Raw genomic sequence first — 16,748 nt, forward strand, 5'->3', positions numbered from 1 at the left:
AAGATACCACAGTGGAAAAACGGTTTTCACAGTCTGCACACTTTATCTGCCTCAGCTGCCCAAGGGTCTTTTTTGAAAGAAGGGGCTTGCAGATAATCTTCTTGAAATCAAAGACATTCTTATCAGGGCTGGCTGGAAATGTGTTTTCTGTGATAGATCAGAGTAGTGGGTTGGTTAAATGCACAGGTTGAAACTAGATAACACTGAATAGAGAGACCAATGTTATGAATGTTTATGTAAAACAAATCTCACGATTCAAACTGTATATGTGAGATCTTTTTAAAAAAGAATATACAAGTAGTCTTACTCATATTTTAGCTGTAACTTAAAGTTAATCCACAATAACGTATTTGCTGTGAAGTTTGAGAGGGAGGAAGCTTATATATATTCTCAGTGTGTGAGAATTCTGCAACTCTTCAGATATTGGACTACAAATCCCATCCACACTAGTCAGGTCAGCCAGTGTTGATGAATGTGGTGAGTTGCAATCCAGCAGCAATAGGATTCCCACCACTTCTGTGAATCACACGAATATGTTTGGATTCTCAGAACAAGCTCCCATAGAAATTGAATCTCTTGAATGAAGGGGCCTACAGATATGAAATGAAAGACATTCTTATCAGGCTGTCTGAAAATATGTTTTCTGTGACAGATCAGACTGGTGGGCTGTTACATGCAACAGGTTGTACTATCAGAAGACATTTCCCCCCAGGATACATTCTGTCCCTTTTGATCCTTTCCAGTTAAAAATGAAACAACTGTACCAAGAATTCCTGTGTTGGTTAGTATGTAGGACTTTGTGAGATATAAATACAGTGAGATCCCCATATCAGTGATGATATTTATTTATTTATGTATTTATTTATTTCGGGTACTTCTACCCCACCCTTCTCAACCCCCTAGGGGGGACTCAGGACGGCTTCCAACCGGCATATGTTTGATGCCTACAATTCAACACAATAAAATACATAGTAACAATAATTATAAACAGTTAAAACATTACATTAATACAATAAAAATCCAGCCTGGTGGCCATCGTTTCGCCAAGTCCGTAATTAATAAATTTATTCCGCTTATCATAGTCGGTTTCCAAAGCTTTAGTCGTCATTGTCCTTGTCAGTCTGCCAGATATATTCCTACCTAGACTGCAGATACCTAATAAACAATAATAATACATATTTTGTCTGCTATGACATACTGTGTTTTTGTGCCAGTAATAATAATAATAATAATAATAATAATAATAAGTGTAGACTCTGCAAGGAAGCAGATGAAACGATAGATCACATCCTCAGCTGTTTCAAGAAGATCGTGCTGACAGACTATAAGCAGAAGCATAACACCGTTGCTCAGATAATGCATTGAAACTTGTGCCACAAATATCATCTGCCTGCAACAAAGAACTGGTAGGATCACAAGCCTGAAAACGTTATAGAAAATGAACTACTCTGGGACATCTGAATTCAGACTGACAGAGTTTTGGAGCACAGTACTCCTGACCTCAAATTGTGTTAAAAAACCAGCATGATTGAAAAGACACAATTGGAAAAGCTGACACAATATGAGGATTTAAAGATCGATCTGCAAAGACTCTGGCACAAGCCAGTCAAGGTGGTCCCAGTGGTGATCGGCACACTGGGTGCAGTGCCTCAAGACCTTGGACTGCACTTAAAAATAATCAGCGCTGACAAAATTACCACCCGTCAGCTGCAAAAGGTCACCCTACTCAGATTTGCACACATTATTCACCAATACATCACACAGTTCTAGACACTTGGGAAGTGTTCAACGTGTGATCCAATACAACAACCAGCATAGTGATCTTGTTTTCTATAGACTTATCTATAATAATAATAATAATTTATTTATATTTCCCCCCCCCCCCACCATCTCCCCAGGGGGACTCAGGGCGGACTCCAACATACAAAAAGCAAACATTCAATGCCTCCATAGAACAAACAAATACTGACATAATAATCCCAGAAAAAATCCACATATGAAAACCATATTAGAACCTAACATCAATAAATTAAACAAAACATAATCAGACAAAAATTATTATATAATGACATAAAATCTGGACATAAAACATCCACATTGATTTACAGAAGCCAACTAAAATTCACAAAGTTATATGCACTAGTTGTGTGGCCAGTGGTGGTAACTGGGTTAACATGGACTAGCAGAGCCCAGATACAATAATAGTTCTCAACCAGAGGTCCGATAGTGGTTTCTCATTGTCATACCATGAATGTAGCTTTAAATCACCTGATTTCCAGTCTCAACATACAGTTGCATTAGAGTACTTAGATATTCTATCCAGGAATTCAATAGTCCCTCCAGTGCAACTCTGTAGTAACTTCTGAGGGAGGACCTAAAAAATTCCTTGACACAATTTTTCTCCAGATGCTGATAAGTGGAACCATAGATATGGATTCCACGGTTACAGGAGCTTTGCTGTATACTTATTCCTATAATCAGATAATGCAAGGTCTCATGTTTCAATTATTCATTTACTGAACATGGAAAAGTTACTTTTTGGAGGCGGATTCTGCAAGTGATCTTTTCCAGTTCTGCACATACATGTGTATAGCTGCCAAAAATGCCTGGTGAAGTCTTTCTAGTGTCCAGCTCCTGTGTTATAGGAATCACCTCTGTTTCACAGGCATGTGAAAGCCTTGTGAAAGGGGGAAATTGTCTTTAGTGTACATTTGTAAACTTTCCTATGTATATCATTGTATTTTCTTACGAAGAAGCAAGGAAAATATTTTAGTCTTTGCAACCAGCTCTGCCCACCTTGATAAATTATTGTGATTTTATATTGCTTCTTGTGTTTCTCTTGTAATGTTTATTATTATTATTATTATTATTATTATTATTATTATTATATTGATGTATTATTTTATATTGTATATTTGCTTTCTTGTAATTGTTGGGCTTGGCCTCATGTAAGCCGCCCCAAGTCCCCTTGGGGAGATGGTGGCGGGGTATAAATAAAGTTGTTGTTGTTGTTGTTATTATTATTATTATTATTAAGGAAAACAACAAATCTAACATAGAGGTAAAAAATAGAAGCAAAATAAACCCTTGAGGCCAAATTGTGTTGTGTTATGATCATAAGCCATTGGCTCATGTGCTCCCCTTCTTCTTTCCTGAAGGAAAATAGAGGAAACCTTCATCCATCCTTTTCTTAATCGTCTTCTGTTGTGATGTCCAGATCCTAAACTGTGATTAGTTATCATTGTAGTCTAGAGAAACACACTAGCTTCCTAAACTACAACCTTTATTAAACCTTAGCTAAGACTAATTACAATTTGTTTGAATTCAGATATTAAAACCTAAGGCAGTTAAATATGAAAGCAAACTGATGAAATGAAAATAAATCCAATCTTATTTGGTAAAATTAAAACAAATTAGCTACTTATGGTGTTTAAGTGATGCTTCTGTCAGGTAGTATTTCTATTCTATATTGAATAATAATAATGTTGAGCTAGATTGAACATCTCTCTTCTGACCGAAAACTTCACCTCTCCTGAAGTTATTTAAAAGATTCCCATCGTCATCCACTAAACTGGCTGTAGGATATTGTTATTCACACTTATATGCCTAGAATGGACATTCGTTTTACATGTTAAATGTATATTTGTAAAGCGTATACTTTAATAAAAACATCCGTCCTTTTAGAAATCACACCAGTTTAATTCTTGTGTGGTATGCAACAATGAGAAAAGACTGAGAGCAACTATACAACTGTGGTGGAGGGAAGCATTTTTATTTTCTTTCTTTTGGAAAGTTTATAAGAGCTATCCTGGGGCTATAATGAAAGTAATTATATTACCCACAGAAAAGAACAGAATAGGCACTTGATGTGTGGAAAATTAGTTTTCTTATTTGCAGTTTCAGTTTGGTACATTTGGAATATAATGAAAGAAATCAGCAGTAGGTTGTACTGTGTGAACAAATTTTCTGGTTGAAAGTATTTTCCTTCTTTTCCAGTACACTCAGAAACAATAACACTCTCACAACTCACACAAATGCACACATAGTACATTAATTTTCATCTTCTCTTACAATTAGTCTTCTCGTCATTTTAAATCACTGTAGATCCTGGCAAAATTATATTGGTGTAGTAAGGACCTGCAACAAAACATTGCTGTGTTGGAGTTCACTTTTTAGGGTGCCAGCTAACCATGCCCTTTTCCAGAAGTGACCTCCTCCAGAATACAGCCAGCCTTCCACATTTGCAGGACTTAAGCCACAGGACCCCTGTGAAAGTGAAAAAAATGTGAATAAACATTTTTTTTTACTGGAGAGAAACCCTTTCTAGGAATTTCCAACATGATTCTGTAGTCACCTTCCACTGGAAACAGACCGTAGACTTACAGTTGAAGACCTACAGGTTCCTAAAGAAATGTTCATTTTAGAAATCTCTAGGTCTTCCAGCATGATTGGAAGACTTTGACCACAATACAGAAGGCACTAGAGATTCCTAGAGAGAGCATATTTAATCCAATTCATGAAAAATCAAAACTGCAAATGTGGAGGGATGCCGTACCTCCATTCTCTTTTCTCCTTCTCCATTCCCCTTGCCATCATATTGACCCAGAATCATGGGTTCAGATCTGAGTGTGCTCATTTGTTTATAGATGTTAGAAACACTTTTCATTAAGATACGTAATTTCTTGGAATATACTAGTTTAAGAACACAATGGAGTGTGACCAGAGGGCTATCCATATTGTGTTCTGTGAGCGTCCAGCTATTTATATGCATATAAAGTATCCATTTTGGATACACATGGGATATGTGTGTGAATAGCTGTGTACATGTTCACCGTTCAAAAATGTGAATAAAGTTCTGTTTTACTACTGCTGTAGTTATACTTGTATTTGTATATATGATCAAGAATTTAAAGATACACCTATGAAATTAATGTGGTTTCCATAAGTTGGCAGGTGACTTAAAGGCACATACACACACAGAATGGCATAGTATTAAGGAATTATCACTTCGCTGATTATTTTTTTATTTCTGCTGAGTAGCATATGAAACTGTGTTAGATGTGAAAGGTTTATTCCAAAATACTTTGCACTTCATTTCACACAGAGAGTGCAGCATTCCAAGGAAGTTCAGTCCCCGGAAGACCTTGGTAGTTTTCCACTTGAATAACACAAAATTAGTATGACCACACAACAGTTACCTCAAACTTGTTATTCCAACAGAACAAACTTTACTTTATGGTCCCAACTCATAAGAAACTGGTTTAGGAAAGTTTGATTTTATATTTCTGCATTTGCATCCTTCCCACTTGACAAAACCAGCTGGTGGCATGTGGTATTCATAAGCACTATTTTTGAGACTTCCTATTTGGTCATTTGTATGTAAATAGGCTAGTGAGAGCTTCTACAGTAAAGTCTTGAGTATCACAGAATGGTGCGTTGACTGTTAATCTTATATGATTTTTCCTCCATAGACGGTTGAATACTCTAAACAAATGTGCAGTGATGAAGCTAGAAATCAGTCCACATAGGAAACGGGTAAGTGCCTTCAGTAAATTTATGTGAATGTAATGCTTTGATCACCTATCTTCCGTTATGGAGCTTTATCTTCTTCCTTTGAAGCAATTCTTATTGATCTTAGAAGGATTTATTCCCTCACAGGTATAGATAGGGCTTTAACCTCAGGCTGAAAACCTAAACAAACTTAGAAGAGCGTGATCTAGAAAGGCATCTCTTTTTTTGGTAAATAGATCTTAATTTTCAACAAAATAATTTTATGTCTAGGGAAAAAAGGCATCCATTAAATAAAGTAAGGACTCATTTGATGGGGATCTACTTTGAGCCACAGATCAAGTGAGAAATGTTAGCAGCCCTCAGACATTAGGACAATAAATGGATAAAGTACCTGAACAAGTTCCACTAAAATAAAATCTTGCATAATTGGTCTTCTCACTGAATAGTATTAATTGATGAATAATAGAAATGTCATGGTTTCCCTCCTACAAGAGATGCATGGAATCCAAGTATGCTCTAAGCAACTTAGTGCTTATTATTATTACTTTGTGTCAAAAGCATTGCATAAATGTTGTAAAGCAATGCTTTTGAGTTGGGAAGATTAGCCATTTACAAGAAACATTGCCCAGAGGACACCCAACAGTATTTACTCAATCTAAATCTAAATGCCTCAAAGCTGGGTCACATTTCCTCTCCTTTCCTTTGAGGTATTTGGTAATCATTGATCATGTTCCATAGAATAAAGAATGTGTTTTACTTGTTGGAATCTGGGGCAAAAGTGCCATTCGTTTTAGTGGACCTGGATTACATCTATGATGCTGTAGCGCAGGTATGGGCAAACCCAGGCCTGGGGGCTTGGGCGCTTTTCTCTGGCCCTTCTCTCACACCTATCCTTCCTACCTTCTCTCTTTCTTTCCTTCCTCTTTCCCTCCCTCCTTTATTTTCCTCTTTCTCCTTCCATCCCTTTTTCTTTTCCTTCCACCCTTTTGTGCCTCTTTCCTTCCCTCTTTCCTTCCTCCTTCCCTCTCTTCCTCCTTCCTTCCTGTTTGTCTTTCCTTCCTTCTCTTTCTTCCCTCTTTTCCTCCCTCCATTCTCTTCCATACTTCCCTCCCTCCCTTCCTTCCTTCTTTCTCTTATCCCTTCCTCCTTACCTCCTGGGGGATATTTTACTGGGAGAAGAGAAAGTTGAGATGGAACATGAGAACCATGTTTCAAGATTTTAAAGGGTGTCCTATTGAGGAGGAAGGAGAAGACTGACTTTCTGCTGCTCTAGAAACCAGGAGCAATGGGTTCAAAAGGCAGGGAAAGAGATTCAACTGAAAAGATTCGGAAAAACTTCCTGAGAGTAAGAGCTGTTGGAGAGTGGCATGGGCTGCCTCGGAGTGGCAGCCCATGCCAGAGAAAGTCCATCTGCCAGAGAAAGTTTTTGGGATCCAAACGTTTCCCGTCTTTCCTTCACTTTCTGTCTCTGAAAGAGAAGAGGAAGGGAAGGGCAGCGAACAGACATGGGGAGAATACCCTTCCTCCTACCCCGTTCACCCTGCTCCGGCCTGCCATGCAACCTACAAGTTAGAAAGCTTGCCCATGCCTGCTGCAGTGGCTCATAGTTACTATCTGTGCACTGAATGAGGGCTGAGGGTTTGGAGGCCAGTTATACTGATTAGCATCCATTGGATCTAATTGAAAATTCTGATGATTGTATACGTACTCAGAGTTGGCATGCCATTGCCTTCCTCTGAACATTGCCTACAGCACCTGAAATGCCCTGGAGGTTGAACTCCATTTTGTAACTAAGTCTGACTCTGCTTGGCTTACAACTGTTGCCTTCAGGGTATTTTGGTTGTTCCAACATGAGCACTAAGGGGTTTGTCTGCTATTAATAGTGAAATATCTTGTTCAAAATTGGCAGTATCCACCTGTCAAATGAGGGCTGTCCTGCATTTTACTGGAATTGTGACAGCTTTTGAAGTGAGAGCCTTGTGCTGATGATGGACTGGAGTATTTCCACCATCTGATAATGCATGATGAGCCACTGAAACAGGAAGCGGTAAAAGAACTTTGCACTGTAGTATTTTTGTATCCTGTGCATTTCTCCTTTGCAACATTTGCATTCTGATATGATCACCTTGTCCCACCAGGTGAACCTTCTGGCTACTAAGCAGTGAGAGCCCCTTCAGTTCACTTTGACTGTTGTAGTTTTATCCTATGTAATTTTAGGATTTAGAGTATAGGGCGAAGTGCCAAGAATTCTCAGCCAGGGAACTCTCCCTAAACTACAAATCCCAGGATTCTCTTAAAGTAGAGCTATGGCAGTTGAAGTGGAATCATAGCACTGTAATTGTGCAATGTGAAAAAGACCTTGAAACCATCAAGTCACCATCAATCATAGGGTTTACCTTGGAGAAAAGGAAAAGTGTGGTATAGACTTCTTAGAGTTTCTTTCTCTTTGATTTAGAACAAACTATTTAAGTTGTTTTTTGTTTTCTCAGTTTCCATATCTCCTCAGATATAGACCAAGCAAATGTACACAATTTTGCAACAACATGTTTCATCTAGCTCTCTGCTTCTTAACCTGTGGGGCATAGACCACCAGTGGGCTGCGAGGACGAAAATCTCGTCTTCAAGCCTCCTTCCTCTTTATTTATTTTATTGTATTTATTTTATTTCCGCTCCTTTCACACTGCCTGCCACTTTTTCCCTGTCACTGACCATGGCATATGTTCTGTATCAAAAACTAGAGCTTGTGGTCTATCCAATGCAATTTTCTGAATCAGCACCCCAAATCGAATCTAAAATTGACCAAAAACTGATTCGTAACCATTTTGGTACTAATGTTGGAAAGTAGTCTCTGGTCAAAGTGATCCCTGGTCAAGTGGTCCTTGGTCAAAATAAAAGGTTGGGCACCACTGATCTAGCTAGATAATAATAATAACAACAACAACAACAACAAAGTGGTCCCTGGTGAAAGTGGTCCCTGGTTAAGTGGTCCCTGGTTAAGTGGTCCTTGGTCAAAAAAAGGTTGGGAACCACTCCCAGAAGGACTCGGGGTGGCTTATAGAAGCACATCATACAAGTTCCATAACACATAAAAATAGATGTAAAATTACATCACATATTAAAAAATGACAACATCAGTTAAGACAAAAACAACATATTACAGTCATTGGTAGATTTCAATAATGTCAACTGTTCTCTTTAGTGAATCCTGCTGTAAAGAAGGATTGTAGTGGGAAGACTAGATTCGGCTAGACAAGAAATTTAATTAGTAAGGAAGTGGATAGAGTTTTACAATATTGTGTTTTTTAAAGACAGTGTTTATTTAATTGATTTCAACTGATTAAATATCTATGTAGAAACCTATAATTCTAAAATGTAAGCAAACTAAATATTGCTGAGTAGGAGAAAGTGATGTAGTGAAGATTTATCCATGCAGTTAGGGGATCCCAGGGCTTATCTTCTCTGTTAACACAGCATTCCTTCATTTTGCTTTATGGAGGGAAGCTAGTTCTAAGGTAAAGGTAAAGGTAGTCCCCTGACATTAAGTCCAGTCATGTCTGACTCTGAGTTAAATTGTCAACAAAGAGTGCATGTACTTCTTGCATTTTTCTTTGATAACTGAGTGATTTCCCATATAAATAAAAAGTAAGACTGTTATGTTAGTATCTTACCCTTTCTCTTTAAAGGCTTGAACTATATTGTCTTGTTGAAGAGCCAATCAGTGACAGTAGTCAATGAAGAAGGGATAGCTTTGTAATGTTGGCGGTTTACCCATATGAAGTATCAGCTGCTTTCCACATCTTAAAATCCATGCGGTAAAAATTTGCCTGAAGTCAATTCTAAAAAGGCCTTTTCTCAAGATACTGTTTTATTGCCAGCTGCCAGTTGTGGGAAGAAAGCAAGGCTGGGTAAAGCCTGGAGGCATCGATTAGGAGCAGTCTCTCTCCTGGCCACATTAGTCACACTTAGCAGACCCTTTAAACTGAGTTAAGAGTCAGAAGGCCCCTTAATTGCAGTCAGCGAAATAAAGAGAGAAACACTATTGATCCAGACTGCAGAGTACTGCCTTCAGCCCTGGCTCCAGTTGAATATTTTATGCATGCCATCGTTTTTCACTGCTCTAAATAGGATGCGCTATGAATAATTGAACATCTGCAGATGCTTGGACTAATAGCTGTAGAGGTTGCATTACTTCTGTTGCCAGCGTTCCTTCCAGTTTGAAAACATTCTTCTTTAGGTTTCAAACAAATGCCTTTTTTGTTAAGACTGGCTCCTTTTTCTTTTAAATCCATTATGAAGCCTAATTCTTGGCCTTTTGCTTTGGGAATGGAAATTCATAGCATTGCCAACTAATAGAAAAAGCCAAATTATTATCAGTCTATAGGCCCTCTGGCTGGACATTTTTGTAGGCAACTCTTTCCCCTCCCAGCCATAGAAAATAAAGGTTTAAGACAAATGAGTTGTTGTAGGTTTTTCGGGCTATATGGCCATGTCCCAGAAGCATTCTCTCCTGGCGTTTCGCCTGCATCTATGGCAGGCATCCTCAGCGGTTGTGAGGTCTGTTGGAAATTAGGAAAATTGGATTTATATATCTGGAATGTCCAGGGTGGGAGAACGAAGTCTTGTCTGTTGGAGCTAGGTGTGAATGTTTCAGTTGGCCACCTTGATTAGCATTTGATGGCCTGATAGTTTTTAGGTATGGCTTGTTACTGCCTGAGGGAATCCTTTGTTGAGAGGTGATTAGCTGTCCCTGCTTGTTTCTTGTCTGGAGTTCCCCCTATGTTTGAGTGTTGGTCTTTATTTGGTGTTATAATTTTAGAGTTTTTTTAATACTGGTAGCCAGATTTTGTTTATTTTCATGGTTTCTTCCTTTCTGTTGAAATTGTCCACGTGTTTGTGGATTTCAATGGCTTCTCTGTATAGCCTGACATGGTAATTGTTAGAGTTATCCAACATTTCTGTGTTCTTAAATAATATGTTGTGTCCAGGCTAGTTCATCAGGTGTTCTTCTATGGCTGACTTCTCTGGTTGAGTTAGTCTGCAGTGACTTTCATGTTCCTTAATTTGTGTTTGGGCAATACTGCATTTGGTGGTGCCTATGTAGACTTGTTCACTACTGCATGGTATATGGTAGACTCCTGCAGAGGTGAAAGGATCCCTCTTGCCAGGATGTTGTAGGTTTTTTGGGCTATATGGCCATGTTCTAGAAGCATTCTCTCCTGACATTTCGCCTGCATCTATGGCAAGCATCCTCAGAGGTTGTGACCTCACAACCTCTGAGGATGCTTGCCATTGATGCAGGCAAAATGTCAGGAGAGAATGCTTCTAGAACACGACCATATAGCCCGAAAAACCTACAACAACCCAGTGATTCCAGCTATGAAAGCCTTCGACAACACATTGATCCTCCTTGTCCTTGGCTGAATGTAGCATTTGTTGGATTTTTAGTGGGTATGTAAATAGTTTGAAGGTTATGTTTAAGACAAATGTCTGAAAGAATTTATCTCCCTACATGAAGTTGTGCGTCACTTGTCAGCTTAAGGCAACCTCATGAATTTCATAGGATTTACTTAAGCAAATAATTCTGAGGTGCCTTTGCCAGTAATTTCCTCTGAAATATAGCCTACAGCATCTGGTATTCATTGGGGGTCTCCCATCCAAGTAATAACCAGGACTGACCCTTCTTGTCCTCCAAGATCCAACAGAGTATGGGGAGTAGGCCACTCCCTACTCAGGTTTTAAGATCTTTGGTGTAGTGCTTGTGAAATGCTTCTTTCTCTATATTCACTCCTCTCCACCACCCAAATCCATAACTTGCTCCGGTCCAGCATAGAAACTGGACCATACTGAACCATATCACTGACTCACCTAAGTCAGTATTTTTAACCCTCAGTGACAGTAACTTTCCACAGTTTCAGGCAGGATTCTTTCTTCGTCCTACCAGGACATTCCAGATGTGCAACAGGGAAATTCCATTCATGTGCTAACCAGCTTCTTAGTTTCCAAAAGTTGGCAAGATCAGGTGTTTTCTTTGTGAAGTGGTGGTATAGAGATATATAAGTTCAAGTTCAGTATATGTGTGGGGGGGGGGTTGAATTTCACTGAGTAAAGCCATTCTGCAGGAACATAGGAAACTGCCCTTTTAAATCAGACCATTGGTGTGCCTAATTCTGTTTTATCTGCATTACCTGACAGTGGCTCTCTGGAGTATAACTCAGGCCAGGTTCAACCAGGGAAGTGTATAAGACTATGCTGTCCTTTGCCCTCCTAATGCCCTAGTAGCCATTAAGCTCCAAGGAAAGAATTGTTTACTGGCCTGGCTTGGGAGGAATTGGGAGGTGATCAATGAGGTATCAAACAATATTAGCTGTCCAGGAAAAAGAAATAAGGGTGCTCTCATAAATGCAGTGTGCCTTTATTTCTCTTCCCTGTATAGCCCTGACCAGCTACTTGTTGATCTTCTGGTTTTCCTCCCAGAAGCAACAACTCTTCCAGGGCTTGACTGCTGCCTGTAAGGGATGTTTTGGACAATTTAAAGGGATTGTGAATAAACCTTTGCACTTGTCAAAACGAAGGCACACACACACACAAATCACCAACAGGATTCTCATCTCAATCTTACCTACAGATGCCAGGGATTGAACCTGGGGCTTTCTGCAGGCAAAGTGTGAATTTGTCAAATCATTATGGCATGTTATAGGAAGTCAGTCATTGCGAAAGCATTTGAAGTTAGGTCTACCTTTATAGCTTTAACTAAATTATAGTGTCTCTTTTCTTACAAAGAAGAGGTATATTGTATGCTTGGGGAATCCTTTAAGGCTTATATATTAATATAAAATATTATAGTATTAATATATTACTGATGTTGTGCTGTGCTAATTATATATAATATATAATATATAATATATAATATATAATATATAATATATAATATATAATATATACATATAATATTGATAATATTTTAATGTAATACAATATAATAATAATAATACGGTATAAGAATTATATATTTTATATTACATATAATGTTACTAATAATACAGTATAGTACAATATAGTAATATATAATACTAATATTGTGCTGTGCTGATAATATAATATATTGTATGCACATGTAATATTGATAATAATATTATAATGTAATACAATATAATACTAATAATAATAAAATATAAAAGTTATATATTTCATATTACATGTAATATTACTAATAATATTACAGTATAGTGGAGACCCCGGTGATGCAGTGGGTTAAACTGCTGAGCTGCTAAACTTGTTGACCGAAAGGTCACAGGTTCGAATCGGGGGAGCAAGGTGAGCTCCTGCTGGTAGCCCCAGCTTCTGCCAACCTAGCAGTTTAAAAACATGCAAATGTGAGTAGATCAATAGGTACCACTCCAGTGGGAAGGTAATTGTGCTCCATGCAGTCATGCCAGCCACATGACCTTGGAGGTGTCTATGGACAACGCTGACTCTTTGACTTAGAAAGGGAGATGAGCACCATCCCCCAGAGTCGGACATGACTGGACTTAATGTCAGGGGAAAACCTTTACCTTTACTATAGTGGTATAGTACAGTATGGGAATGTATGGTACTAATATTGTGCTATGCTATTAATATAATGTGTTGTGTTTACATTTGACTTGTAAACCGTTCTGAGTCCCCTTCGGGGTGAGAAGGGTGGCATATAAATGTCATAAATAAATAAATGTTCACTTCAACAGTGCATTGCTGGTTGAGATCATGTTCACTGACAGTAGTTTTCATTTAATTTTCAAGTGATCTCGCAATTCTATTTTCCTCTTATTGTGGGTTCCCTGTTCCATTGCAGAGTGAAGATTCAGATGAGGACGAGCCTTGTGCAATAAGTGGCAAATGGACTTTCCAGAGGGACAGCAAGAGATGGTCCCGGCTTGAGGAATTCAATGTTTTCCCTCCCAAGCAAGATGTTAGCCCCTCATCCCCAGAGGTGCCTTCCCTGAGCAGCGCAGCCAGTCATGAAAGCATGCTGACCGACTCCGGTGAACATCAGGAAGTTGTGTCAGTCCACAGTATCAGCAGCAACAGCAGCCATCCCACAGCCTCTCAGAGTGAAGCAGCCACGACTAGGACCAATTCAGTCATTAGCGTTGGCTCATCGGGCAACCTCGTGGCAAATGAGGACTCCTTCAGCAGCTTGCCCTCACCTAAAGAGCTGTCAAATTTCAGTTTCGGTGTGAAAGCTAATGAGAAGAATGCCAAGTCCAAAACAAGAAGCCTGCTGAAGAGGATGGAGAGTTTAAAAATAAAAAGCTCTCATCATGGGAAAAACAAATCCCCTTCAAAGCTTGGACTTATAATCAGTGGTCCCATCTTGCAAGAGGGTATGGATGAAGAGAAATTAAAGCAATTGAACTGTGTAGAGATCTCAACCCTGAATGGCAATCACATCAATGTCCCTATGGTACGCAAAAGAAGCGTCTCCAATTCGACCCAGACCAGCAGTAGCAGCAGCCAATCAGAGACTAGCAGTGCCGTCAGTACCCCCAGCCCCATTACAAGGACACGCAGCCTCAGCACCTACAGCAAAAGAGTAGGGATGTACCTGGAAGGCTTTGATCCTTTCAACCAGTCAACATTCAATGATGTCCTAGAGCAGAACTTTAAAAACCAGGAGAGCTTTGCAGAAGACACCGTTTTCTTCATTCCAGAAGACCACAAGCCAGGAACCTTTCCCAAAGCTCTCTCCAATGGGAATTTTGCACCCTCACAGAATAGCACAACTGTGAACTGGAGAACGGGAAGCTTCCATGGACATGGGCATCTCAGCCTCAGGAGGGAGAACAGTTCCGACAGCTCCAAAGAGCTGAATATCGGAAAGAGACGCAATTCCTCCAGCTCCATGTGCAGTCGCCTCAGCATTTATGACAACGTTCCAGGCTCAATTCTCTATTCCAGCACAGGCGACCTGGCCGATCTTGAGAATGAAGACCTTTTCCCTGAACTCGATGACATCCTGTACCATGTCAAAGGCATGCAGAAAATTGTGAACCAATGGTCAGAGAAGTTTTCAGATGAAGGAGACTCAGACTCGGCTCTAGACTCAGTATCTCCATGCCCTTCCTCTCCCAAGCAGATCCTCCTTGATGTGGACAATGATAGGACAATAGTCAGTGATCTGGACAGCACAGGAAATTCACTAAATGATACCGAAGAGCCTGCGGGGCTTCAGGAAAGGAGAGACTCTGGGGTGGGTGCTTCGCTGACACGGTCTAACAGGTCAGTAAATATGATATAACACAGGGATAGGGATGTGGTTTCCCCCAGGACTGTATAGCTAATCCTTTTTTTGTTCCTAAACAATCCATTTTTAGAGAAATAACTAAGTAGAATACATCAAAGATACGATTATCTTCCTATGTTCATGTTAACAGGGAGAATGTAGATGGTTATTTTATAAAGACCCTGTAGCAGTCAAGGGCAAACTTTGGTCCTCCAGGTGTTTTGGACTCCAACTCCCACAATTACTAACAGCCTATATGGTTCCGGCCCAGCGTACCTGTCCGAACGTATCGCCTTCTATGTCCCACCTCGGAGTTTAAGATCTTCTGGGGAGGCCCTGCTCTCGGCCCCGCTTCTGTCGCAAACACGCTTGGCGGGGACGAGGGACAGGGCCTTCTTGGGGGTGCCCCCCCCCCCGGCCTGTGGAATTCACTTCCTGGTGAAATTAGATTATCGATGTCCCTCCTTTCCTTTAGAAAGAAGTTAAAAACGTGGATGTGGGACCAGGCCTTTGGGTAATCTTGCCAACAGTGACAATGATGGCAATCGCTATGGGAATGAATTATGGACATGCTTGATGGAGTCTTTGACTACAGAATTAGGCTCAGATAAGGCCACCAGGCTGTTATTGAAACAGAAACAGATTTTAATTAATTAATGTGCTTTAATGTTTTAAATGTATGTAATTATTGGACTTTTTAATGTATTTTATTATGTGTACATTGGAGGCATTGAATTGTTGCTGGCTGGAAGCTGCCCTGAGTCCCCCCCCCCCCCGGGGGGGGGTGTGAGAAGGATGGGGTACAAATATCTGAAATAATAAATAAATAATAATAACGGCTGTTAGGAATTGTGGGAGTTGGAGTCCAAAACACCCAGAGGACCAAAGTTTGCCCATGCCTGCTCTAAAGACTCTTACCAGTAAAGTCTTATTGCAGTGAACCCAGGCAGATTTAGCCATTCATTACTCTATATGTTGTTGTTATGCACACTATAAAAGGAATTCAGAAATTCTAAAATGCTTGCTCTTTGCATCACCAATATGGCTCCTCACTCCTTTATTGCATGTTGTGATATGCTGCTTTTCTGTGCAGCCCTGACCTGTCCGTGTCATTAAACATCTGCTGACTTTTCTCCCTCTCCAAAAGGCATCGAATGAGGTGGCACAGCTTTCAGAGCTCCCATCGGCCAAGCTTAAGCTCAGCATCCTTGCAGATTGATTGTCAGTCCGTGGCACAGATGAACCTGCTGCAGAAGTATTCCCTTTTGAAATTAACTGCACTCCTGGAGAAATACACACCTTCTAATAAGCATGGATTCAGCTGGTGAGGAGCTTCACACTTCCTTGACAAATCCGACTAGTGAGAACCTATAAATAGTTTGAAAAAATATATACAGAACAATCCAGAGTTGGCATTCACACATCTAAAGGGTATTAGTCTACAATTCTGGGGAAGCTGTTGATTGGATTGGGTACGGATTTAGACACATGCAATGGAACTGGGGTAAACAAACAACCCTGCTCTTTCCTCCCCTTTAGGTGTCAAGGGTTCCAGGAATTCCATTCCCAGATACGTTTCCATTTTGGTAAATCTTTCATGACTCCGTATCACGATGTATTCCATTCATTGGGATTCCCCCAATTCTTGGGGGAATTTTAAGGACATTTGGAGGGGCTTCTATACATGGGCCCTCTTGTAACACAGCAGCAGATTAAACCGCTGATCTGTTGAACTTGCTGACTGAAAGGTTAGCGGTTCGAATCTGGGCAGCGGGGTGAGCTCCCGCTGGTCGGCCCAGCTTTGGCCTACCTAGCAGTTCAAAAACATGCAAATGTGAGTAGATAAATAGGTACTACTTCTGCAGGAAGGCAACAGCAGTCCATGCAGCCATGCTGGCCACATGACCTTGTAGGTGTCTATGGACAATGCCAGCTCTTTGGCTTAGAAATGGAGATGAGCAACACCCCCCAGAGT

At 40.0% G+C, this 16,748-nt stretch overlaps 1 protein-coding gene across 3 annotated transcripts in view; it reads left to right on the plus strand.

Moving 5' to 3' along the window:
- DLC1 (DLC1 Rho GTPase activating protein) overlaps positions 1 to 16,748 on the plus strand; it is a 316,025-nt gene that overhangs the window by 278,547 nt on the left and 20,730 nt on the right. For all 3 annotated transcript variants that reach the window (XM_060778552.2, XM_060778551.2, XM_060778555.2), the window contains 3 exons: positions 5,472 to 5,535; positions 13,343 to 14,769; positions 15,921 to 16,097. In XM_060778552.2, coding sequence (XP_060634535.2) covers positions 5,472 to 5,535; positions 13,343 to 14,769; positions 15,921 to 16,097 — 1,668 coding nt within the window. The remainder of the gene's footprint in view (positions 1 to 5,471; positions 5,536 to 13,342; positions 14,770 to 15,920; positions 16,098 to 16,748) is intronic.

This window comes from Anolis sagrei, chromosome 5 (genome assembly GCF_037176765.1).
Source record: "Anolis sagrei isolate rAnoSag1 chromosome 5, rAnoSag1.mat, whole genome shotgun sequence".
NCBI classification, from domain to species: domain Eukaryota; kingdom Metazoa; phylum Chordata; class Lepidosauria; order Squamata; family Dactyloidae; genus Anolis; species Anolis sagrei.